The sequence below is a fragment of the Macaca thibetana genome, chromosome 4 (genome assembly GCF_024542745.1).
Source record: "Macaca thibetana thibetana isolate TM-01 chromosome 4, ASM2454274v1, whole genome shotgun sequence".
Lineage (NCBI taxonomy): Eukaryota > Metazoa > Chordata > Mammalia > Primates > Cercopithecidae > Macaca > Macaca thibetana.
In genome coordinates, this window is record NC_065581.1 from 80,494,704 (window position 1) to 80,519,938 (window position 25,235).

At 38.3% G+C, this 25,235-nt stretch overlaps 1 protein-coding gene across 1 annotated transcript in view; it reads right to left on the reverse strand.

The window, feature by feature from the left end:
• ME1 (malic enzyme 1) overlaps window positions 1–25,235 on the reverse strand; it is a 224,001-nt gene that overhangs the window by 124,591 nt on the left and 74,175 nt on the right. The window contains exon 4 of the mRNA XM_050788178.1: window positions 4,504–4,579. Coding sequence (XP_050644135.1) covers window positions 4,504–4,579 — 76 coding nt within the window. The remainder of the gene's footprint in view (window positions 1–4,503; window positions 4,580–25,235) is intronic.

Sequence of the window (25,235 nt, forward strand, 5' to 3'; positions counted from 1 at the left end):
TTTCTGAGTAGCTATATAAAATTGGGAACTAGGTCTTTTTGCTTACCACTGTACATCAGCACCTAGTACAGCATTTGGCACACAGTAAACAATCAACAAATATTAGTAAATTGAATAAAACTATGATTACATAAAATGAAATCATGATATATAAAGAACTTACCACAGTACCTGGTACATTACAAATTCTTAAAAATTTATAGCTATTATTACTATTATTTCATCAGAGCTAATTATAAAGTCATAGCATTTTAGAAGTAAAGAGAAATCTAAAGTATATTCCATCTATTCCTCTTATTTTATAAATTAGGAAACTGAAAAATCAGAGAACTGAAATAATTTCGCTAAGGTGATTTACTTGATTAATATCAAAGAACCAGAAACCCACATATGTTAATTCCTAGTACAGTGCTCTTTTCACCATACCACATTGCAGAATATATTTTAAAATATATTTCTAAGATATTTTATTTAATTTCCTGTTCACCTATATTATTCAGCTCTTGCAAAACTATCTTAAAAGCAAATACATTTGGGAGGTAGGTGAAAATCATTTTTGCATATTCTATACATTTGTCTTTGGAAGATTTTTCATGTCAAATAGCCATGGATCAATATGTGACGCTCTTTTGGAGGAAGCAATCCGATACTACTGGGTTAACTTAGCCCTGATTTAAGGTAAAAAAGATAAATACTGCAGAGAACTATAACTTTGTTTTTTAAATTAAATTAAGGCCAAATTTTCAAAGTCCTAATACTTCTAAAGTGTATTTAACAGACAGTTTTATTTATTGCATTACCACAAATAGAGGTACTTTTACATATCATTGATAATATATAACTTTTATGAATGTGATCTTTACATAGGTAAAGTCCATTTGGCCTGCCTATACTTACAAATATTTTTAATGATATGTTTTATAAGAAAAGTAATATTGTCATTTAGCTTAGTTAGCTTAGTCATTTAGCTTAGCTTAGTTATGACCTGAATAATAATTTATAAAATGCTTTCCAAATTTCATCGAAAGTGCTTAAACACAGAGAGGTGTTATTTGGTTTCAAAATTCTGAAAAAGGAATTTCAAGTGGCATACCTTTTCACTTATTTTTGATAGCTCATCTATGTTAAACTAAATATATGTCTTGAACATGAAAAAAAAAAAAAAAAAGCAGTCCACTCGGTAGCTCACGCTTGTAACCCCAGCACACTTTGGGAGGCTGAGGCAGGCGGATCACCTGAGGTCAGGAGTTCGAATCCAGCCTGACCAACATGGTGAAACCCCGTTTCTACTAAAAATACAAAAATTAGCCGGGTGTGGTAGTGAGTAGCCTCCCAGCTACTTGGGAGGCTGAGGCAGGAGAATTGCTTGAACCTGCAAGGCAGAGGTTGCAGTGAGCAGAGATTGCACCATTGCATTCCAGCCTAGGCAAAAAGAGTGAAACTGTCTCAAAAAAAAAAAAAAAAAAAAAAAAAAAAAGTTCATTATTTCTTATTTCTTCATAACTTTTATTCCCTAAGTTCTTCTCTCAGAGTTATTTATATTATTTAATTATATACATATACATGAACATTTATATGTGTAGTAGTTTGAGAAGTTTTTAAAATATATTTTGAGACATTTGATATTTATGCTTTATTACAAATGTACATTTATGGCATTAATTCATAAATACTTCCATATAAAAGAGTAGATTTTAACAGTAAAACAATTCTCTCAAAGAAAAAAAGTTTTGTCACTTAAGTAGTTTATCACTAAATTAATATTCTCTTGCTTTTTTTTTTAACCTACTTTATCTCCTGCTTCAGAAAAATGAAGCAGTTGGATGTTTTCTATACAATCATTAAGTCACAACTGCAGGATTAATGTCAGTAAGACAACTACAATTCTATCAGTGATGTCCATTTCTCAGAAATTAAATCTTCACCACACTATACAAATTATTATCTAGGCATTACCTGAATAGAAACTTCTGTATGAAATATGCAGATTTCTGCTGAACACACAAAGATACTCTCCATGTGTCCTGTCTTCATCCCTTCATTTAATTTCCCAAGGCCCATCCTCTTGTAGCCTACCTAAATGCAGAAGCTTTGCATCTTTTCCTGCTTTCCTGAAACTACTCTAAAATCTGTTTCCAGTGAACCTTGTTCAAATATTACTAATACAAAGTGATTTCCTTGTTAAATATGACATTCTATTTGTTCAAATCTAAATCTTTTTCTGAATTTCAAAACCTTTTATAATTTGATTACCCCTTAAACAATCTTAATTCCACTATACTCCAATATTAATTCAGCTTTAGTCAGGCCAGTGAATTTTCTTATTGTCTAAAAACACCCCATTCTCCTACTGAACTTGATACCTACATTCATCTGTTCCCTTCTTAGAATAGTATATTTTTCCCTTTCTAACTATCAAAGGTTGGATTTAAGTTCCGACTTTGCTATAAAAGTTTTCTTAACTATTCCAGCCTTCTCTAAATAATAATATCCTCAGAATGAATAAATAAGGCACTTATAATACCACATAGTTTGATATATTTTGCCTAATAATTGACTTTATTTCATGGGTACTTTCAAGTATATAGTGAGAGACCATATAAGATGTACTTATCTATCTTCAGCATTCTTTTACAGTCAATAGCTGTCATTTACTAAGTACCTACTATGTGCCAGGCACTACACTAAGACTTTTAAATAAAACAGGGCATAGTTGGGGATAAGAACATCAGTAAGGGCCCAATATTAAGAGTCCAAAGGATAAAAGTAGCCTATGAATAAAGTTAAAGATGTAGAGATCAGCTAGTTGGAAAAACAAGAAACATGGTGTGATAGCTTTCTGCCTAGCTGTTACGATTACAGGGATATTGACTAGAACTCTCTACTGCAGAACTATTTCCTATATTGACTTGTTAATTCTTTTTTGTTTTTTGTTTTTTTTCTGAGACAGGGTCTCAATCTGTTGCCCAGGCTAGAGTGTAGTGGTGTGATCATAGCCCATTGCAGAATCGAACTCCTGGGTTCAAGTGATCCTCCTACCTCAGCCTCCCAAGTAACTGAGACTACAGGCATGCACCACCATTCCAGCTAATTTTTAAATTTTTTCTAGAAATGGAGTCTCACTATGTTGCCCAGGCTGGTCTCAAATTCCTGAGCTCAAGCAATCTTCCCACCCACCTCGGCCTCCCAAAGTGTTGGGATCACAGGCCTGAGCCACCACTTCTAGCCAACTTGTTAATTCTTTAAATCTCCTTCAGATCCTGATTAAAAGTAAACATCCTTAGGTGACCAGACATTTATGCTTTATAGAATTAAGATGTTTCTTAGGGTAGTTTCTAAGACCAGAATCTGGATAACATGGTCTTGTTGATAGCAGAAAAGCTGAGGAAGCAACTTAGGTGGAGAAAGCAAAAAAAAAAAAAAAAAAAAGAAAAAGAAAATTGAGGACATTGGAAATAATAAAAACCACTTTAATTTACAAGTTTTCCTAGCATGAGCCCTACAGAACCAAATTAATCAATTATAGCCACAATATCTCAAATAGGAAAGATCACCCAGGCATGGTAGCTCACACCTATAGTTTCAATACTTTGGGAAGCTCAGGCAGGAGGACTGCTTGAGGTCAGAAGTTCAAGACCAGACTGAGCAACACAGTGGGACTTTGTCTCAAAAAAAATTAAAATAATTTTAAAAAGATCATTAGTGGACTTACATTCAGAAGTTATACCTGAAGTGCCTTTGTACCACCAAAAGGCATTGATTTATTCCATCCTGGTACTAAAAGATACCACAAAGTTGCTAGGCACTCAACAGAAAGGAAAGAGGGAACCAAAGGGAGAGCAAACACTTCTCAACTCCCTTAGACAAGGAAGATGGCATAGCCCTGTGTCTAAGAACAGGGACTCAGAGGCCAGCTCTGGGGCCTGTATGGAGTTCCCACCACTATCTTAGGCTTCTTTGTAACCCATCTGTGCCTTTCTTTCCTCAATCAATTATTATTATTATAAGAGCTAATCCATGTAAAAAGTCTCATTCGGAATGCTACCAAATGTCAGGTACTATTATTACTTTTATTTTCATTAGCTCACTTACAGAGGGAAGTCAAATGAGCTACTTAAAGTCATAATGATAAAAGAAATGAATTAACAGACTTTTTTTCTTGCCTACTTGGATTCCTCCTAGTGGATAATTAAACACAACAGATAGAATTTAAGGGTTTGCTTAAAGAAATTCAGATGCTCTCACATATTCAACATTTATCATTACTTAGAATGGAGGTACTAAGAAATTAGATAGAAATAATAGGAAAACTTAGTATCTAAATGGCATCAGAATAAAATTAACCCACTATGTAAAAATCAAAGGGATATAAATTAGGTGATATTCACTAGAAAAGCTAATGAATACTACCTATTATCATGAGAATTGTCAGTATGTTTTAAACAGTTTTATGGGACAGAAAAAAGAAAAAATTTGCCATAATGGAAAAACATGATAACTTACCTTGATGACATCTTCTGGCCATGCATTGAGAACTGAAGCAATATGCCCTCGATCGTGGATACTAATAAAGAGACCTCTGGCAGAAAAAAAAAAAAAAAAAAAAAAAAAAAAGGAGTAGTTTACATTTACTTCAGGCCTGTCAAACTATCATGAATATCTTAAACATTTTCTCAAACAACAATTTAATATATCTCAATTTTTATCAAACTGGTGAACATTATTTCCTTAAACAAATAAGGGGCAGGAACTCTTATAAGTAAGGGAAAAATTACTTGAAATAATATATTGACATCTAAAGTAAAGGGAAGTTTGTTTTCTTAGATATTTTAAAATATTTTTAAATTAATAAACATTCACTATTTTTATGTACAGAGAATTTAGATAGCATTATCAGTTCCACTCACAAATTCATTTAGAATCTGTCATGATATGATATACATAAAAGCACTTTGAAAAGCAACATGAAGCATCTGTAAACAGGCATTTTCAATGTATATTCCACTTAATCCATTTTCAACACGAAGATGAGAACATGTGTTAGAGATGGCTGAAGTGACCGACTAATGCTGAGCAGCTCTTTCATGTAGAGCTCACTTGATTTCTTTGATTTGTGATCTTAGTTGCCGTTTGCAACTCTGTTATTTACTCTCAAGTCTTTAACACTGTTTGTCCCTCCCATTTCCTACAAAAGCTTAACAAGTAACTTCACAAATTAAATTAATAGAATTTAAAATATGTAAATAACTTATCCTCATTTAAAAGTTTTGCTCTAGTATTGTTAAATATAACTCAGATATAAAGAACCACATACAGCTTAATGAATTGTTATAAGACAACCACCTTTCTACATAATATTCATTTAAACAGAATCTTGCCAGCTACCCAAAACCTATCCACATGTTTTCTCCCAAAGACTCTTCCTTTCCAAGTGTAACCACTATCCTCACTTTTATGGTATCACTTCCTTTATAGTTAATGTATTGTTTTATATCACCAAATCATAAACCTTCCGTAGGCACTATTGTTTAATTTGGTAGAGTTTCCCTTAATATGGATTTGGCTAATTAAATCCCTACCATATAGATTAACATGTTAATCTTTCTTCTGTATTCTTGGAAAATTGGTAATTGAAAATTGAATCTAGAAGCATAATCAGATTCATGTTCAATTTTTTTGGACAAGACATTTCATGGTTTGATGTTATCAGAAGGCACACCATATTTGGTATTCCTTTTTGTGATGTTAGTAGCTTATTTTGCTAAATGTCTAAGTTCATGAATTAATCTGGAATTACAAAATGGTGATGTTCCAATTATATCATTCATTATTTATTTACTGGAACACCCCTTTAAAAAGAAATTTCACCACATCTATGGGTATCCAAGGACATGGCTGATATAGAAAAAGAAAAAATGCTCGATTTTCTTTATCAGTTTTTAAATTAAAAAGCTGGTTAACTAGATTTCTTCAGAAGTTTCCACTTAGTTGTTGTTGTGTGCATGGTTTTGTTGTTGGTTTTTGTTTTTTGTTTTTTGTTTTTATCAATTTGAACTCATGGATTTAAACATATTTGATGTGTTTCAATCCATTATAGTTATTTTCCTTATTGATATTCATATTATTTCATCTTGAGCAAGTGAAAGACTCTTCATGCTGTCCCCTGAGTCCTTTTGACATGACTATAGAAGTTTTTGATGGCTTCTTTGCTCTGTTATGATCAAATGTCAGGTCTATTTTGAAAGTTTTCTGCCCCAGACCTAAAATGAGTCATTTTTCTAACCTGTTTCCTTGAGCAGAAAGTGGTTTTTCAAGATACTATCTAGGTAATAGAGATGCCTACTGCTACTGATTGGCAAAAGTATTGTTTTAGAAAAATCACAAAAAGTGTTGATAAGATTTACTTACTATTTATGGCTGCAAATTTCCAACTGGCACTCTTCTCTTGTGAAGTTTACCACCCACTACGATGTCTTAGCAAATTTAACTTACTATTCTCAGAGAGGACAAGTTTACATCTTCTTTCTCCTCACTCTTGCACACCTGTTCCTCTGTCACACTTTGTTGATAATCTAATCTTGAATTTCAAGAGAAGTAGATGCAGTACGGTAAAAACTACTTCATCATTCTAATATAAATTCCACTAACCCATCTGCATCTTTTTTTTTTTTTCCCCCACAACTTCTGCCTTCCCTCCTGTTATAAGAGAAGAAATTTTCCTACCATTATTAAGGCCATCCTCTTTGCTCAGGATCCTATCCCATCTCACCTTTTCAAAGGCTTCACTCCTGTAATTATTCCATCTCTATGCTGCATCACTGCTTTTTCTACTGGAGTTTTTGGCACAAAAACCTGTGCTATATTATCTATCTTTTCAAAACATTGGATTTTATCCCCTATTCTCCTCTAATTCATAGCAAATCCTTCAAAAGATTTGCATATTCTTATTGCCTCGGTTTTTTACCACCTATTCTCTCTTCTATCTGTCGATAAGGCTTTTCTTCCTCACTTCTCCAAAGACAACTCTTACTAAGTCACTGATGAGTCTCACCTCAGTGCAGACAAAGGTCAGCTCTCAACTCCCATCTTATTTGACCTCTTGACTGTGTTTGACATTGTTGGCTTTCCCTTTTGTGAAACACTTTCTTTTCTGGCTGCTGAGATACCACATTTGCCTAGGTTTCCCCCTAATCACCACCTGCTTCTTCTCAGGTTCCTTTGCTGCCTCCTCCTCCTCTTCATCTTCTTAACGTTGAACTGTTCCAGGGCTCTATACTCCTCTCTTCTCCAGTTATATTCACTGATGTAACTTAAGCACTCTCATGGTTGGTTGGTTGTTTTTGAGACAGTGTCTTGCTCTGTCACCCAGGTTGGAGTGCAATGGCACAATCTTGGCTCACTGCAGCCTCTGCCTCCTGGGTTCAAGCTATTCTCCTGCCTCAGCCTCTCAAGTGGCTAGGATTACAGGAGCCTGCCACCACGCCCAGCTAATTTTTGTAGTTTTAGTAGACATGAGATGGGGTTTCACCATGTTGGCCAGGCTGGTCTTGAACTCCTGACCTCAAGTGATCCGCCTGCCTCAGCTTCCCAAAGTGTTGGGATTACAGGTGTGAGCTACTGCACTTGGCCTCTCATGGTTTTAAATATCATATTCATAATAGTGACTCTCAAACTTCTATCATCACCCTAGACTTCTCCTTGAGCTCCAAACTATAAATCTAACTACCTACTTAATTCTTTCTCATTATTCAATCTTCAGCTAAAATCTTGGCTCCTCAGATAACAGTAGTCAGTGCACTTCCACCCCAAAATTTTTATTACCTTCATAATACTTAAAAATATCTGGAATTTTTTATTTATATATTCAAATGTTAACTGTCTGTGTCTTCCCTGGCATCATCACCCAGCGTACATGTACACACAAAGCGGTAAGGTGCTTCAGTATACAGACTCTATTTTGCTTACATATGTAACCCCAATGCCTATAAGTGTGCTAGCAATTAGTATGTATCCAACAATATGTGCTGACTTCAGTGCTGAAAAATAAGCCTTTTATAATCAAATATTATAAAGCATAGAAAACATGAAATAAATCCAGACTTATACTGACTCATTAAGTAACCAAAAATTATGTCAGTGCTATAGGAAGATTACTGATGACTGTCTGATTCAACAAGAATATTAATGTACTAAGCTGACACTACATTATATCTTTTCATGGTTTTCTTGCTGTTTCATGTGAATGTATTTTGTTTCTCAAAACTGATTAAAGTTCTTTATAAGGTATATATTTCTTTCGGATCCTTGTCATAGTACAATGTGAGCCTATAAAATCAGCAGGATCTCAATAAATAATTATAAAATTAAAGTATTTTTGGACTTTTTAAAGAAGGCGTTTTTGTTGAATTATTAAGATGTTCTTGGCAATACACTATTTTTTGTTTGTATAAATTTAGGGGGTACAAGTGCAATTTTGTTACATGCATAGCTTGCACAGTGGTCAAGTCAGGGCTATTGGGGTATCCAATAATATTTCTCAGGAACTTGCGAGTTAGCCAAGGTTTTCCAAGTAACACTGGTTTCAGAAAATACCATTTTTTAAAATAAGAGAGACAATGAATTACACTAAAATTAACACCAATTAAATGCCAATGTTTACTATATCTGAGTTCAGCTTCAGGAAGAGAGTCATTTGGCCACCTGTAATCTCTTGCACTGAGTAGAGATTCATTCATAGAAAGAATTATTACTTTTGAAGAGAGCTCAACAAATAAAGGACCTGTAATGTCCCACCAAAACCAAGCATTTTGGGAGAGCTATTTGAGTTATTTGCAAAAAAATCGAATGAGATATCCAAAAGTGTTTTGGTACAGAAATGACTCATACTTTCTGGTGGAGAGTTGGATATAAAACATTAATTTTCAACATACACATATATACAGCTGTAAAATAAAAATGCTTAAATAAGAAAGGTATTTATCAACATTTTTAAATGAATGGAATTATAATGAATACCTTTTCACCATCCCTGCTATTCTTGATCAATTTAAAATGTTTAATTTTAAATATGCCAACTAAAAATACTCATATTTTCACTCTTATTTCATGTTAGAACTAAGACAATTTTATAATATGAACTCCTTTTTCATATATACAGTTAAAACTTGTCTCATAACCTCTTCCTTCAAAACAGATTTGGGAGATGAGATAATATTTTTACTTCTTCATGTTATCTCAGATAATATCCCTAAAAGTTTGTTTCATATCAAGATAAAATTCACCTTTTTATAACATGCAACCTTCTACTGTAATCAAACTTGTCTTTCATTTTGGAAATAAGTTTGCGACCCTGATCCTAGATCAGTATAGGAAGTAACTATTCTGAAATTTTCTTAATAACCCTCTGTTCCATTACAGAAGCCAATTTTACTATCTTTCGAAATAAGAAAAGTAAACCCCACATTTTTCACAAAATATGAGTATGCATTAGTGAGCCCGTCAAGTTAACCCAGTACTGAGTTATATACCAAAGGTCTAGATTGACAGAAAAAGAAGTACTAAAAAAAGCTAACTTCAAGTAAAATGTAGGTCTAAAGATCAGGAAATAGTTAGGATAAAGATGCAGATTTAGGATAGATACGCCTAGAGTTGAAAGGAATAGAAGAAATTATTAAAGGGGAAAGAAGAGAAGGCCAAGGAAAAAAACATTACAAATTAGTACCCACAACAAAAGAATAAGGTGACTAAGAATGGTCCTTGAGAAGAAAATAATCTAACAGGTAAGACAACCAGTGTTTCTGAAGCCAAAGGAAGTCAAGGGGAAAAAAAAGTTAAGAAAGTATAGATCAATATGATCATTAAGTGCAATAAATTCTTTGAATTCTTTGAAGTACATTACATAAAAATGTTTTTTTTCCGAACTATGATTTAAATGCCAACATGATGCCGCATCACTACCAAATGATGTAATGCATTTCCTACAAATAAAAATATTCTCCTACATAATCTTTTTTTTAGAATGATGTATTATTTTTAATAAATTTGTATTTTCTATCATCAGTATTACTATTCATTGTAGGGTATTTTTTTATGCCCAATGCTAATATGCTATGACTTAGTAAAATTAATTTCCCCTAGGATTTAAATAACCAGATTAATAAATTGTGAGTTGTAGAGAGTCCTGGAATTGCCTGAATTGACATTAAAATATTTGTTTTGAGAAACGTATTTTTTTTTTTTTTTTAGAATTTCATGGTCTCTTAACTTTTAAAAACTGTATAATATGTGAAAGTATTCTTTTTTTTATTATACTTTAAGTTCTAGGGTACATGTGCACAACGTGCAGGTTTGTTACGTATGTATACATGTGCCATGTTGGTGTGTTGCACCTATTAACTCATCATTTACATTAGGTATATCTCCTAATGCTATCCCTCTCCCCTCCCCACAATAGGACCTGGTGTGTGATGTTCCCCTTCCTGTGTCCAAGTGATTTCATTGTTCAATTCCCACTTACGAGTGAGAACATGCGGTATTTGGTTTTCTGTTCTTGCGATAGTTTGCTGAGAATGATGGTTTCCAGCTGCATCCATGTCCCTACAAAGGACATGAACTCATCCTTTTTTATGGCTGCATAGTATTCCATGGTGTATATGTGCCACATTTTCTTAATCCAATCTGTCACTGATGGACATCTGGGTTGATTCCAAGTCTTTGCTATTGTGAATAGTGCCACAATAAACATAGGTGTGCATGTGTCTTTATAGCAGCATGACTTATAATCCTTTGGGTATATCCCCAGTAATGGGATGACTGGGTCAAATGGTATTTCTAGTTGTAGATCCTTCAGGAATCGCCACACTGTTTTCCACAATGGTTGAACTAGTTTACAGTCCCACCAACAGTGTAAAAGTGTTCCTATTTCTCCATATCCTCTCCAGCACCTGTTGTTTCCTGATTTTTAAATGACTGTCATTCTAACTGGTGTGAGATGGTATCTCATTGTGGTTTTGATTTGCATTTTCTCTGATGGCGAGTGATGATGAGCATTTTTTCATGTGTCTGTTGGCTGTATGAATGTCTTTCTTTGAGAAGTGTCTGTTCATATCCTTTGCCCACTTTTTGATGGAGTTGTTTGTTTTTTCCTTGTAAATCTGATTGAGTTCTTTATAGGTTCTGGATATTAGCCCTTTGTCAGATGAGTAGATTGCAAAAATTTTCTCCCATTCTGTAGGTTGCCTGTTCACTCTGATGATAGTTTCTTTTGCTGTGCAGAAGCTCTTTAGTTTAATTAGATCCCATTTGTCAATTTTGGCTTTAGTTGCCCTTGCTTTTGGTGTTTTAGACATGAAGTCCTTGCCCATGCCTATGTCCTGAATGGTATTACCTAGGTTTTCTTCTAGGGTTTTTATGGTTTTAGGTCTTACATTTAAGTCTCTAATCCATCTTGAATTAATTTTCATATAAGGAGTAAGGAAAGGATCCAGTTTCAGCTTTCTACTTATGGCTAGCCAATTTTCCCAGCACCATTTATTAAATAGGGAATCCTTTCCCCATTTCTTGTTTTTCTCAGGTTTGTCAAAGATCAGATGGCTGTAGATGTGCGGTATTATTTCTGAGGGCTCTGTTCTGTCCATTGGTCTATATCTCTGTTTTGGTACCAGTACCATGCTGTTTTGGTTACTTTGACTTGTAGTATAGTTTGAAGTCAGGTAGCGTGATGCCTCCAGCTTTGTTCTTTTGGCTTAGGATTGTCTTGGCAATGCGGGGTCTTTTTTGGTTCCATATGAACTTGAAAGTAGTTTTTTCCAATTCTGTGAAGAAAGTCATTGGTAGCTTAATGGGGATGGCATTGAATATGTAAATTACCTTGGGCAGTATGGCCATTTTCACTATATTGATTCTTCCTATCCATGAGCATGGATCATTCTTCCATTTGTTTGTGTCTTCTTTTATTTCACTGAGCAGTGGTTTGTAGTTCTCCTTGAAGAGGTCCTTTACATCCCTTGTAAGTTGGATTCCTAGGTATTTTATTCTCTTTGAAGCTATTGTGAATGGGAGTTCATTCATGATTTGGCTCTCTGTTTGTCTGTTACTGGTGTACAAGAATGCTTGTGAGTTTTGCACATTGATTTTGTATTCTCCTACATAATCTTAACCAGAAAATTAATATTGACACATTATTACCATCTAATCCTCAGACATCATTCACATTTCACCAGTTGTTCCAATAATGTCCTTCATAATAAAAAGAGTAGTTCAAAATGTTGTGCAGCATTTAGTCATCAGGTCTCTTTGGTCAATCTTATTTCCTCAGTCTTTCCTTGACTTTCATGTTATTAATATTTTTGAAGTTAACAATTTAGTGATTTTATAGAATGTCCCTCAGTTTGAGTTTGCATGCTGTTTGCTCATAATTAGATTCAGATTACACATCTTTTGCAGTAATATTACAGAAGTGATGCTGGCTTCTTCTCACTGTTTACTATCAGGTAGCACCATTGCCGACTGGTCCTATTAGTGATGATGTTCACATTCATCACTTGATTAAAGTGGTGTCCTCCAGGCTTCTTTACTGCAAAGTCATTCTTTTTTACCTTCATAGTTAACAAGTATTTTGTGAAAGATTCTTCAAAACTCTGTAAGTATACTGTTTCTTCATCCAACTTTTAATTTATTCAGATCAGTATGGGCTCATGGTTTATTATCTTATTCAAGGGGTTTTAATTATTGCAAATATGATGTGTCTGATGGCCAAATCGTCCCAAATTTGCCAGAGGGAGGCCCTTCAAGCTGGCTTCTATGGCTTTTCAGGTATCCCGATTGTGATGGTTAATACTGAGTGTCAACTTGATAGGATTGAAGGATATAAAGTATTAATCCTGGGTGTGTCTATGAAGGTGTTGCCAAGGGAGGTTAATATTTGAGTCGGTGGGCTGGGAAAGGCAGACCCAGCCTTAATCTGGGTGGGCACAATCTAATCAGCTGCCAGTGTGGCTACAATATAAGCAGGCAGAAAAATGTGAAAAGAGGCTGGCCTAGCCTCCTAATCTACATCTTTCTCCCGCACTGGATGCTTCCTGCCCTCGAACATTGAACTCCAAGTTCTTCAGCTTTGAAACTTGGACTGGCTCTCCTTGCTCCTCAGCCTGCAGCCTATTGTGAGACCTCATGATCATGTTAGTTAATATCTAATGAACTCCCCTTTCTGTACACGTATATATTCCATCTGTCCCTCTAGAGAACCCTGACTAATAAAGATTTTGGTACAAGGAGTGGTTCTAGCAGAAGAGAATATTAAGGATGGAGTTCTTTCATTGGTTTTGGGGTTTGGGGAGTTGGCTGCTTAATATGATTAGACCACAAAATGCTAAGGACTCTATTTCTAATAGCATGGAAAACACTGATAGTCCTTGGCGTGAAGTGTTTACAGAGTTACGCAAAATAAATGCATTTGACAATCTTGATTCATCACTCATGAGAGGCACGGAGTTTAGTGACTCTATACCTAATAACTTTGACCCTATGTGGAGAACTAAGTACCATAATAAAGCTGGTTGGTTGCTCCTAAGTTCACTGGACAAAGTGATGAAAGCAAATGATGAGCTCAAATATTCTATCTCCTGGCTTCAGAAGCATATACTGAGCCTCAAATCTGCTAAGATTGCTCAGAGTGAGAGTCTTATGTCCTGTAGAGAAAGAGCTGAAATTGTGGGAAAACAGACACAAGCTCTTATTGTGCAAATGGCTGACCTGCAATGAAAGGTGTATGCACAGCCTTGCCAGGTGTCTACTGTTAAAGTGAGGGCATCAATTGGAAAATAATGGGACCCTGCAACTTGGAATGGGGATGTGTGGGAGGACCCTGATGAAGCTGGGGACACTAGTTTATAAACTGTGATGAACTCTTTTTGCCAGATGGAACAGCTTCCCCATCTCCATTAGTGGCAACATCCCCTCCTGGACCCAGGCTGCTATCAGCCTTTCCACATTTGTCTGAGGAGATAAACTCTGTGCTGCCTGAGGCAACAGTGATGGCCTCCCCTGAGGCAGTTGCCAGGCAAGATAATGTTGATTCTCCTCAGGAGCCACCCCAACACCTCCATTTGCTTCTAGACCTATAACTAAAGTCCCAGCAGGCCCCTACAGGTGAGGTTGAGAGTGGGACTCATGAGGAGGTGCACTACACTTGAAAAGAACTGCTTGAGTTTTCTAATTTATATAAACAAAAATCTGGAGAACAGGCATGGGAATGGATATTAAGGGTGGGGGATAATGGTGGAAGGAACACAGAGTTGTATTAGGCCAAATTTATTAATTTGGGCCAACTAAGTATGGACTCTGCATTTAATGTTGCAGCTTGGGGAGTTACAAAAGGTTCTAAGAGTTTATTTGCTTGGTTCAGGGAGTTACAAAGGTTCTAATAGTTTGGTTGCTTGGTTAGCTGAAATATGGATTAAAAGACTGCCCACTGTGAGTGAGCTGGAAATGCCTGATCTCTCTTGGTTTAATGTAGAGGAAGGGATCCAAAAGCTTAGGGAGATTGGGGTGGTGGAGTGAATTAGTCACTTCAGACCAACTCATCCCAGTAGGGTGGGTCCAGAAGATATACCCTTGACCAATGCCTTGCAAAATAGATTTGTGAAGGTAGCACCTACCTCTTTGAAAAGCCTTGTACTTACTCTTCTCTGTATGTCAGATCTAATGTGGGAACTCAACTACAAAATTTAAATACAATGGGAATAACTGGATCCTGAGGAGGCAGGGGCCAAGTGGCAGCACTCAACCTTCAAAGACAAGGTGGGTGGAGTTACCATAATAGATAGCAGAGGCAAAACAGCAATCAGAATAGTCTAACTTGTGCAGAGCTAGAAGTGAAATTGATAGGAAACCTACTGCATTCCTACTTAATCTATACAAGCAGAAAACTTCTAGGTCAAATGGACAAAAGACTAATTTGAACTACAAAAACAGAGAATCAAGGCCCCTCAATCAATTTCCAGACTTGAGCCAGTTTACAGACCCAGAATCCTTTGAATGAAGGGGAGGCTGGATCCCCTGGAGGAAGGATCCCACTACATTACTGACAATTTATGCTGTGAATCTTTCTCACACCCTTCCCCAAGGAGACCTCTGGCCTTTTACCAGGGTAACTGCACTGGAGAAAGGGAAATGATCAGACATTTTGGGGACTACTGGACACTGGCTCTGAGCTGATGTTGATTCCAGGGGACCCAAAACATTATTGTGGTCCTCCAGTTAAAGCAGGGGCTCATAGAGGTCAGGTAATTAATGGAGTTTTAGCTCAGGTCCAACTTACAGCAGGTCCAGTGGGTCCCCAGACTCATCCTATGGTCATTTCCCCAGTGCCAGAAATGCATAATTGGCATAGACATACTTAGACCCACACTGGCTCCCTGACTGGTAGGGTGAGGGCTATTGTGGTAGGAAAGGCCAAATGGAAACCATTAGAGCTGCCTCTACCTAGATAAATAGTAAATCAAAAACAATATCGCATCTCTGGAGGGATTGCAGAGATTAGTGCCACCATCAAGGACTTGAAAGACGCAGGGGTGGTGATTCCCACCGCATCCCCATTCAACTCTTCCATTTGTCCTGTGCAGAAGACAGCTAGATCATAGAGAATGACAGTAGATTATTGTAAGCTTAACCAAGTGGTGACTCCAACTGCAGCTGCTGTACCAGATGTGGTTTCATTGCTTGAGCAAATTAATACATCTTCTGGTACCCGGCATGCAGATATTGACTTGGCAAATGCCATTTTCTCCATTCCTGTCCATAAGGCCCACCAGAAGCAATTTGCCTTCAGCTAGCAATGCCAGCAGTATACCTTTACTGTTCTACCTCAGGGGTTATCAACTCTCCAGCTTTGTATCATAATCTTATTTGGAGAGACCTTGATCACTTTTTGCTTCTGCAAGATATGACACTGGTCCATTACATTGATGACAATATGCTGATTGGATCCAGCGAGTCAGAAGTAGCAAACACACAATGTATTGGTGAGACATCTGCGTGCCAGAGGATGGGAAATAAATCCAACTAAAATTCAGCGATCTTCTACCTCAGTAAAATTTCGAGGGGTCCAGTGGTGTGGGGACTGTCAAGATATTCCTTCTAATGTGAAGAATAAGTTGCTGCATTTGGCCACTCCTACAACCAAGAAAAGGGCACAATGCCTAGTGGGCCAATTTGGATTTGAAAGGCAACACATTCCTCATTTGGGTGTGTTACTCCAGCCCATTTATCAAGTGACCCAAAAGGCTGCCAGTTTTGAGTGGGGTCCAGAACAGGAAGGTTCTGCAACAGGTCCAGGCTGCTGAGCAAGCTGCTCTGCCACTGGGGCCATATAACCCAGCAGACCCAATGGTGCTTGAAGTGTCAGTGGCAGATAGGGATGCTGTTTGGAGCCTTTGGCAAGACCCCATAGGTGAATCACAGTGGCGGCCTCTAGGATTTTAGGGCAAGGCCCATCCATCTTCGGCAGATAAATAATGTCCTTTTGAGAGACAGCTTCTGGCCTGTTACTGGGCTTTGGTGGAAACTGAACATTTGACTATGGGTCATCAAGTAACCATGTGACCTGAACTACCTATCATGAACTAGGTGCTTTCTGACCCATGTAGCCATAAAGTGGGCCATGCACAGCAGCATTCCATCATCAAATGGAAGTGGTATATAGGTGACTGGGCTCAAGCAGGTCCTGAAGGCACAAATAAGTTACACGAGGAATTGGCTCACATATCCATGGTCTCCACTCCTGCCACTCCACCTTCTCTCCTCCAGCCTGCACCAATGGCCTCATGGTGAGTTCATTATGATCAGTTGACAGAGGAAAAGAAGTAGCTGGTTCACAGAAGGTTCTACATGATATGCAGATACCACCCGAAAGTGGACAGCTGCAGCACTGGTACAGCCCCTTTCTAGGACATCCCTGAAGGACAGCAGTGAAGGGAAATCTTCCCAGTGGGCAGAACTTCAAGCAGTGCACCTGGTTGTGCACTTTGTATCAAAGGAGAAATCGTCAGATGTGCGATTATATACGAATTCATGGGCTGTAACCAATGCTTTGGCTGGATGGTCAGGGACTTGGAAGAAGCATGACTGGAAAATTGGTGACAAAGAAATTTGGGGAAGAGGTATGTGGATGATCTCTCTGAGTGATCAAAAATTGTGAAGATATTTGTATCCCATGTGAGTGCTCACCAACGGGTGACCTCAGCAGAGGAGGATTTTAATAATAAAGTGATAGGACGTGACCCATTCTGTGGACACCACTCAGCCTCTTTCCCCAGCCACCCCTGTCATTGCCCAATGAGCCCATGAATAAAGTGGCTATGGTGGCAGGGATGGAAGTTACGCATGGGCTCAGCAACATAAACTACCACTCACCAAGGCTCACCTGGCTACGGCCACTGCTAAGTGCCCAATTTTCCAGCAGCAGGGACCAACACTGAGCCCTTGATACGGCACTATTCCTCGGGGTCATCAGCCAGCTACCTGGTGGCAGGTTGATTATATTGGACTTCTTCCATCATGGAAAGGGCAGAGGTTTGTCCTCACTGGAAAAGACACTTGCTCTGGATATGAGTTTGCTTATCCTGCATGCAATGCTTCTGCCAAGACTACCATCCGTGGACTCATCGAATGCCTTATCCACCGTCATGGTATTCCACACAGCATTGCATCTAACAAAGGCACTCATTTTATGGCTAAAGAAGTGTGGCAGTGGGCTCATGCTCAAAGAATTCACTGGTTTTATCACGTTTCCTATCATCCTGAAGCAGCCTGATTGATAGAATGGTGAAATGGCCTTTTGAAGTCACAGTTACAATGCCAACTAGGTGACAATACTTTGCAGGGCTGAGGCAAAGTTCTCCAGAAGGCCGTGGATGTTCTGAATCAGTGTCCAATATATGGCACTGTTTCTCCCATAACCAGCATTAACTGGTCCAGGAATCAAGGGGTGGAAGTGTCAACACTCCCCATCATCCCTAGTGATCCACTAGCAAAATTTTTGCTTCCTGTTCCTGCAACATTACGTCCTGCTGGCCCAGAGGTCTTAGTTCCAGAGGGAGAAATGCTGCCACCAGGAGACACAACGATTCCATTAAACTGGAAGTTAAGATTGCCACCTAGATACTTTGGGGTCCTCATACCTTTAAGTCAATAGGCTAAGAAAGGAGTAACAATGTTGGCTGGGTGATTGACCTGGACTATCAAGATGAAATCAGTCTACTACTTCACAACGGAGGTAAGGAAGTGTATGCGTGGAATACAGGAGATCCATTAGGGCTTTCCTTAGTATTACTATGCCCTGTGATTAAGGTCAATGAGAAACTACAACAGCCCAATCCAGGCAGGATTACAAATGACCCATACCCTTCAGGAATGGAGGTTTGGGTCACTCCACTAGGAAAAAAAACTACAACCTGCTGAGGTGTTCGCTGAAGGCAAAGGGAATACAGAACAGGTAGTAGAAGAAGGTAGTCATCAATACCAGCTACAACCACGTGACCAGCTACAGAAAGGAGGGCTGTAATTGTCATAAGTATTTCTTCCTTCTTTTGTTAAAAAGTATGTTTGTGCATGTATACACTTGTGCTAAGAAAATATCTTCATTTTATTTCCTTCCTCCTATATCATGTGACATAAGATTTATTAACTTTACTTCAGCATTTAAGTATTGTTAACTTTATGTAACAATATTTGGGTTGGGGATTGGTAGGTTTCCAGTTGTAGGAAGGATAGTTGTATTATGTTAGGCATAATTATGACCTTATTATTGTCCTTATTTGAAGATTATGTATGATCTCAGGAGATGTGTATGGGTTCAAGTTGACAAGGGGTGGACTTGTGATGATTAATACTGAGTGTCAACTTGATGGGATTGAAGGATACAAAGTATTGCTCTTGGCTGTGTCTGTGAGGGTGTTGCCAAAGGAGATTAATATTTGAGTCAGTGGGCTGGGGAAGGCAGACCCACCCTTAATCTGGGTAGGCACAATCTAATCAGCTGTCAGCACGGCTAGAACATAAGCAGGCAGAAAAATGTGAAAAGAGAGACTGGCCTAGCCCCCGCAACCCTTCATCTTTCTGCTGTGCTGGATGCTTCCTGCCCTCAAACATCAAACTCCAAGTTCTTCAGCTTTGAACTCAAGACTGGCTTTCCTTGCTCCTCAGCCTGCAGACAGCCTATTGTAGAACATTGTGATTGTGTGAGTTAATACTTAATATATTAACACCCCTATATATTTTTCCATTATTTCTGTACCTCTAGAGAACCCTGACTAATACACTGATCATTTTTCAAGTGCTTTCTTACTTTTTGGTACATATCCAAACTCAGCTTTTACTTACTCTGGCACAGCCCTGGAATCAGCAGTTTTTCTAAGGAGTTCTGGTTCCTTTTGGTAGAGAATGCTATTTAGATGTGAGTGTTCCATGTACTCATTGATCCAGGTGTGTTGCTTCATCCAGGCCAACCCAATGGACAGAGCTAGAGACTATATGTAGGTACATATATACTTTATACATATGTATGTGAATATATGTGTATGTACATATCTATCTACCTATCTATCTATCTGAAACATAAATTTGCAGCAATACTTCCAACAGGGTTCATTCTGGTTGTTTCCCTTCAGTTTTCACTTTTTCTTATAGTGAGAAACCTAGCTTCCATTATGCTTAATATATTTACTTATTTGATCAGTCCTCCTGAATGAAGCCAACTAGCTCCCCTCCCCAAGTTAATGCCCCACTCACCTCACTCAGACATCAATCTCTGAAGTAAGTAGCTCTCCTACCTGGAAGTCCTCCTCACCCCACTGAGGCTCTGTCACCTGGCACTGGGCTGCCCTCCTACACAGATTCTCCCCTCACCTCACTTGTCCTCACACCCTGAGGCAGGCCACCAACCTATGTGGGTCTTTCTTTCTGTCTTTCTTTCTTTCTTTCCTTTTTTTTTTCTTTTTTTTGAGACGAAGTATCATTCTTGTTGCCCAGGCTGGAGTGCAGTGGCATAATCTCGGCTCACTGCAACCTCCACCTCCCGGGTTCAACCAATTCTCCTGCTTCAGCCTCCCGAGTAGCTGGGATTATAGGCTTCCGCCACAATGCCTGGCTAATTTTTTAGTAATTTTAGTAGAGATAGGGTTTCAGGAGTTGGCCAGGCTGGCCTTGAACTCCTGAGCTCAGGTGATCCACCTGCCTTGGCCTCCCAAAGTGCTGGGATTACAGGCATGAGCCACTGCGCCTGGCCCTATGTGGGTGTTCTTAACCCTGCCCAGTCTTCAACATTTCATGCAGGGTTCCCAGCCCTTTCAATGAGAGAAAGAAAGGGCATGATGCAGAAAGGGGTGCAGCCTGACTGTTGCTGTTACCTCCAAGGAACACAGAATAACTAGTGCAAGGTATACAAAAACAAGCTATAATTATTTACTGTTGGCTGGGTGCAGTGGCATGTGCCTGTAATCCCAGCACTTTGGGAGGGCAAAATGGGAGGATCACTTGAGGCCAGGAGTTCCTTACTAGCTATACTTAGATTCTTCACAAGAGGTACTTCATATTTCCCCTGTCCCTCACTCCCACCCCTCTATACTCTCATTAGATTAGTACACTTTCATTTGCTCCAAAGACAAACAGAGACTCAGCTTCTAGCTATCTACCTATAAACTTCCTTCCACTTGTATCCCAATTCTTTCCTTCATTATAGTATTAGTAAATAAAGGGGCAGTGTCTCGGTCCTCTAGTCCAGTTTACTCTGACACTGTCAGTCTCTGGCTACTCCTCAGTCTTCCTCACAGTCTCTTTGTTTCTGCTTACCCCTTAAATGCTGGCATTCTCTAGCCTCCGATGTTCAACTCTTCTCTTTTTTACTCTAATGAACAGTGAATGCCTAAGGAATCCTTGCTTTGCTCCAATCCTTGGACTCATTTTCAAAGTCCACTTTGTCTCAGCTTCTGCTATATCAGATCATTTGGCTTCATCTCCCATTAAGGTTCCCACCCTGTTCTTGGCATTTGATCAACTAAGCCTGAGAACTATCTGGTTTCCAACTCCGAGTGATCTTTTAAGGATTCATTTAGGCATCTGTCCAATATCTCCAGCTCCTTTTCATTGCTAGGCTAGCTCCTAATTGAGAGGCAGTTCAAGTGTTAGCTCCTCTTGGAAATATTTCCTGACTACATTCTCAATCTGAGTTTGGAATCCCTCAGAAATCCCATAGACTGTTTTTCTCTACTATAACATTTATCATATTGTCATATAATTTTTCAGTTTCTTATATGTCTGTCCTACTAGATTACCAACTCTTGAAGTCAGGAATTTTGTGTGAAGAAGGAATTTGCCTTCAAAAAAGAAGGAAACAAGGAGAAACAAAAAGGATAAAGGTAAGAAGAAAGAAAGATAGTTCAGATCTGACTGGGGCATTAGCTGGCTCAAAAGTGAGTGAAACACTATGGCAAAAATTCTAGGATGAAGAACACTGAGGAGCTATATGATCAATACAAGGTATTGATCATACCAGGTATTGCTGTATACAACTCTTGCCACTTCTGTGACCAAATTACCAATGCATTGCATTGCTAGTTCAGATTTAAATAGCACACATAGATGGCTGTAGTTTCCAGAAATCAAAGACTTCCATTGAAGTCTTGAATCCCTCAAAGTCACTTATGAGGTCTGAAATCAACTTCTTCCAAACTCCTGTTAATGTTGATATTCTGATCTCCTCCCACGAATCACAAAAGTTTTCAATGGCATCTAGACTGGTGAATACTTTCCAGAAGGCTTTCAATTTACTTTGCCCAGATCCATCAAACAAATCACTGTCTATGGCAGCTATAGTATTACAAAATGTATTTCTTATATAATACGACTTGAGAATTTGAATGTCAGCCTGCCTTGCTAGGTTGGGGAAGTTCTCCTGGATAATATCCTGAAGAGTGTTTTCCAAGTTGGTTCCATTCTCTCCGTCACTTTTAGGTACACCAATCAGATGTAGATTTGGTCTTTTCATATAGTCCCATATTTCTTGGAGACTTTGTTCATTTCTTGTTACTCTTTTTTCTCTAAACTTCTCTTCTTGCTGCATTTCATTCATTTGATCTTCAATTACTGATACCCTTTCTTCCATTTGATCGAATTGACTACTGAAGCTTGTGCATGCGTCATGTAGTTCTCGTGCCATGGTTCTCAGCTCCATCAGGTCATTTAAGGTCTTTATGCTGTTTGTTCTAGTTAACCATACATCTAATCTTTTTTCAAGGTTTTTAGCTTCTTTCCGATAGGTTCAAACATCCTCCTTTAGCTCAGAGAAGTTTGTTATTGCCAATCGTCTGAAGCCTACTTCTGTCAACCTGTCAAAGACATTCTCTGTCCAGTTTTGTTCCACTGCTGACGAGGAGCTGTGTTCTTCTGGAGGAGAATAGGTGCTCTGATTTTTAGAATTTTCAGCTTTTCTGCTCTGGTTTCTCTCCATCTTTGTGGTTTTATCTACCTTTGGTCTTTGATGATGGTGATGTATAGATGGGGTTTTGCTGTGGATGTCCTTTCTGTCAAATTCAGGAAATACAGAGAATGCCACAAAGATACTCCTCAAGAAGAGCAACTCCAAGACACATAATTGTCAGATTCACCAAAGTTGAAATAAAGGAAAAAATGTTAAGGGCAGCCAGAAAGAAAGGCCGGGCTACCCACAAAGGGAAGCCCATCAGACTACCAGCGGATCTCTCTGCAGAAATTCTACAAGTCAGAAGTGGGTGGGGGTGAATATTCAACATTCTTAAAGAAAAGAATTTTCAACCCAGAATTTCATATGCAGCCAAACTAAGTTTCATAAGTGAAAGGAGAAGTGAAATCCTTTACAGACAAGCAAACGATGAGAGATTTTGTCACCACCAGGCCTGCCTTACAAGAGCAGGGCTCCTGAAGGAAGCACTAAACATGGATAGGAACAACTGATACCAGCCACTGCAAAAACCAGCCAAATTGTAAAGACCATCAATGCTAAGAAGAAACTGCATCAACTAACGAGCAAAATAACCAGCTAACATTATAATGACAGGATCAAATTCCCATATAACGATATTACCCTTAAATGTAAACGGGCTACATGCTCCAATTAAAAGACACAGACTGGCAAATTGGATAAAGAGTCAAGACCCATCGGTGTGCTGTATTCAGAAGACCCATCTCACATGCAGAGACACACATAGGCTCAAAATAAAGGGATGGAGGAAGATCTACCAAGCAAATGGAAAACAAAAAAAGGCAGGGGTTGCAATCCTAGTCTCTGATAAAACAGACTTTAAGCCAAAAAAGATCAAAAGAGACAAAGAAGGCCATTACATAATGGTAAAGGGATCAATTCAACAGGAAGAGCTAACTATCCTAAATATATATGCACCCAATACAGGAGCACCCAGATTCATAAAGCAAGTCCTTAGAGACTTACAAAGAGACTTGGACTCCCACCCAATAATAATCGGAGACTTTAACACCCCACTGTCAACATTAGACACATCAACGAGACAGAAAGTTAACAAGGATATCCAGGAATTGAACTCAGCTCTGCATCAAGTGGACCTAATAGACATCTACAGAACTTTCCACCCCAAATCAACAGAATATACATTCTTCTCAGCACCACATCGCACTTATTCCAAAATTGACCACATAGTTGGAAGTAAAGCACTCCTCAAAAATGTAAAAGAACAGAAATTATAACAAACTGTCTCTCAGACCACAGTGCAATCAAACTAGAACTCAGGACTAAGAAACTCAATCAAAACCGCTCAACTACATGGAAACTGAACAACCTGCTCCTGAATGACTACTGGGTACATAACAAAATGAAGACAGAAATAAAGATGTTCGTTGAAACCAATGAGAACAAAGACACAATGTACCAGAATCTCTGGGACACATTTAAAGCAGTGTGTAGAGGGAAATTTATAGCACTAAATGCACACAAGAGAAAGCAAGAAAGATCTAAAATTGACACTGTAACATCACGATTAAAAGAACTAGAGAAAAAAGAGCAAACACTAGCAAAAGCTAGCAGAAGGCAAGAAATAACTAAGATCAGAGCAGAACTGAAGGAGATAGAGACACAAAAAACCCTTCAAAAAAATCAATGAATGCAGGAGCTCGTTTTTTGAAAAGATCAACAAAATTGATAGACCACTAGCAAGATTAATAAAGAAGAAAAGAGAGAAGAATCAAATAGATGTAATAAAAAATGATAAACGGGATATCACCACCGACCCCACAGAAATACAAACTACCATCAGAGAATACTATAAACACCTCTACGCAAATAAACTAGAAAACCTAGAAGAAATGGATAAATTTCTGGACACATACACTCTCCCAAGACTAAACCAGGAAGAAGTTGAATCCCTCGATAGACCGATAGCAAGCTCTGAAATTGAGGCAATAATTAATAGTCTACCAACCAAAAGAAGTCCAGGACCAGATGGATTCATAGCCAAATTCTACCAGAGGTATAAAGCGGAGCTGGTACTATTCCTTCTGAAACTATTCCAATCAATAGAAAAAGAGGAAATCCTCCCTAACTTGTTCTACGAGGCCAACATCATCCTGATACCAAAGTCTGGTAGAGACACAACAAAAAAAGAGAATTTTAGACCAATATCCCTGATGAACATCGATGCAAAAAACCTCAATAAAATACTGGCAAACTGCATCCAGCAGCACATCAAAAAGCTTATCCACCATGATCAAGTGGGCTTCATCCCTGGGATGCAAGGCTGGTTCAACATATGCAAATCAATAAACAAAATCCAGCATATAAACAGAACCACAGACAAAAACCACATGATTATCTCAATAGATACAGAAAAGACCTTTGACAAAATTCAACAGCCCTTCATGCTAAAAACTCTCAATAAATTCAGTATTGATGGAACGTATCTCAAAATAATAAGAGCTATTTATGACAGACCCACAGCCAATATCATACTGAACAGGCAAGAACTGGAAGCATTCCCCTTAAAAAATGGCACAAGACAGGGATGCCCTCTCACCACTCCTATTCAATATAGTGTTGGAAGTTCTGGCCAGGGCAATCAGGCAAGAGAAAGAAATAAAGGGTATTCAATTAGGAAAAGAAGAAGTGAAATTGTCCCTGTTTGCAGATGACATGATTGTATATTTAGAAAACCCCATTGTCTCAGCCCAAAATCTCC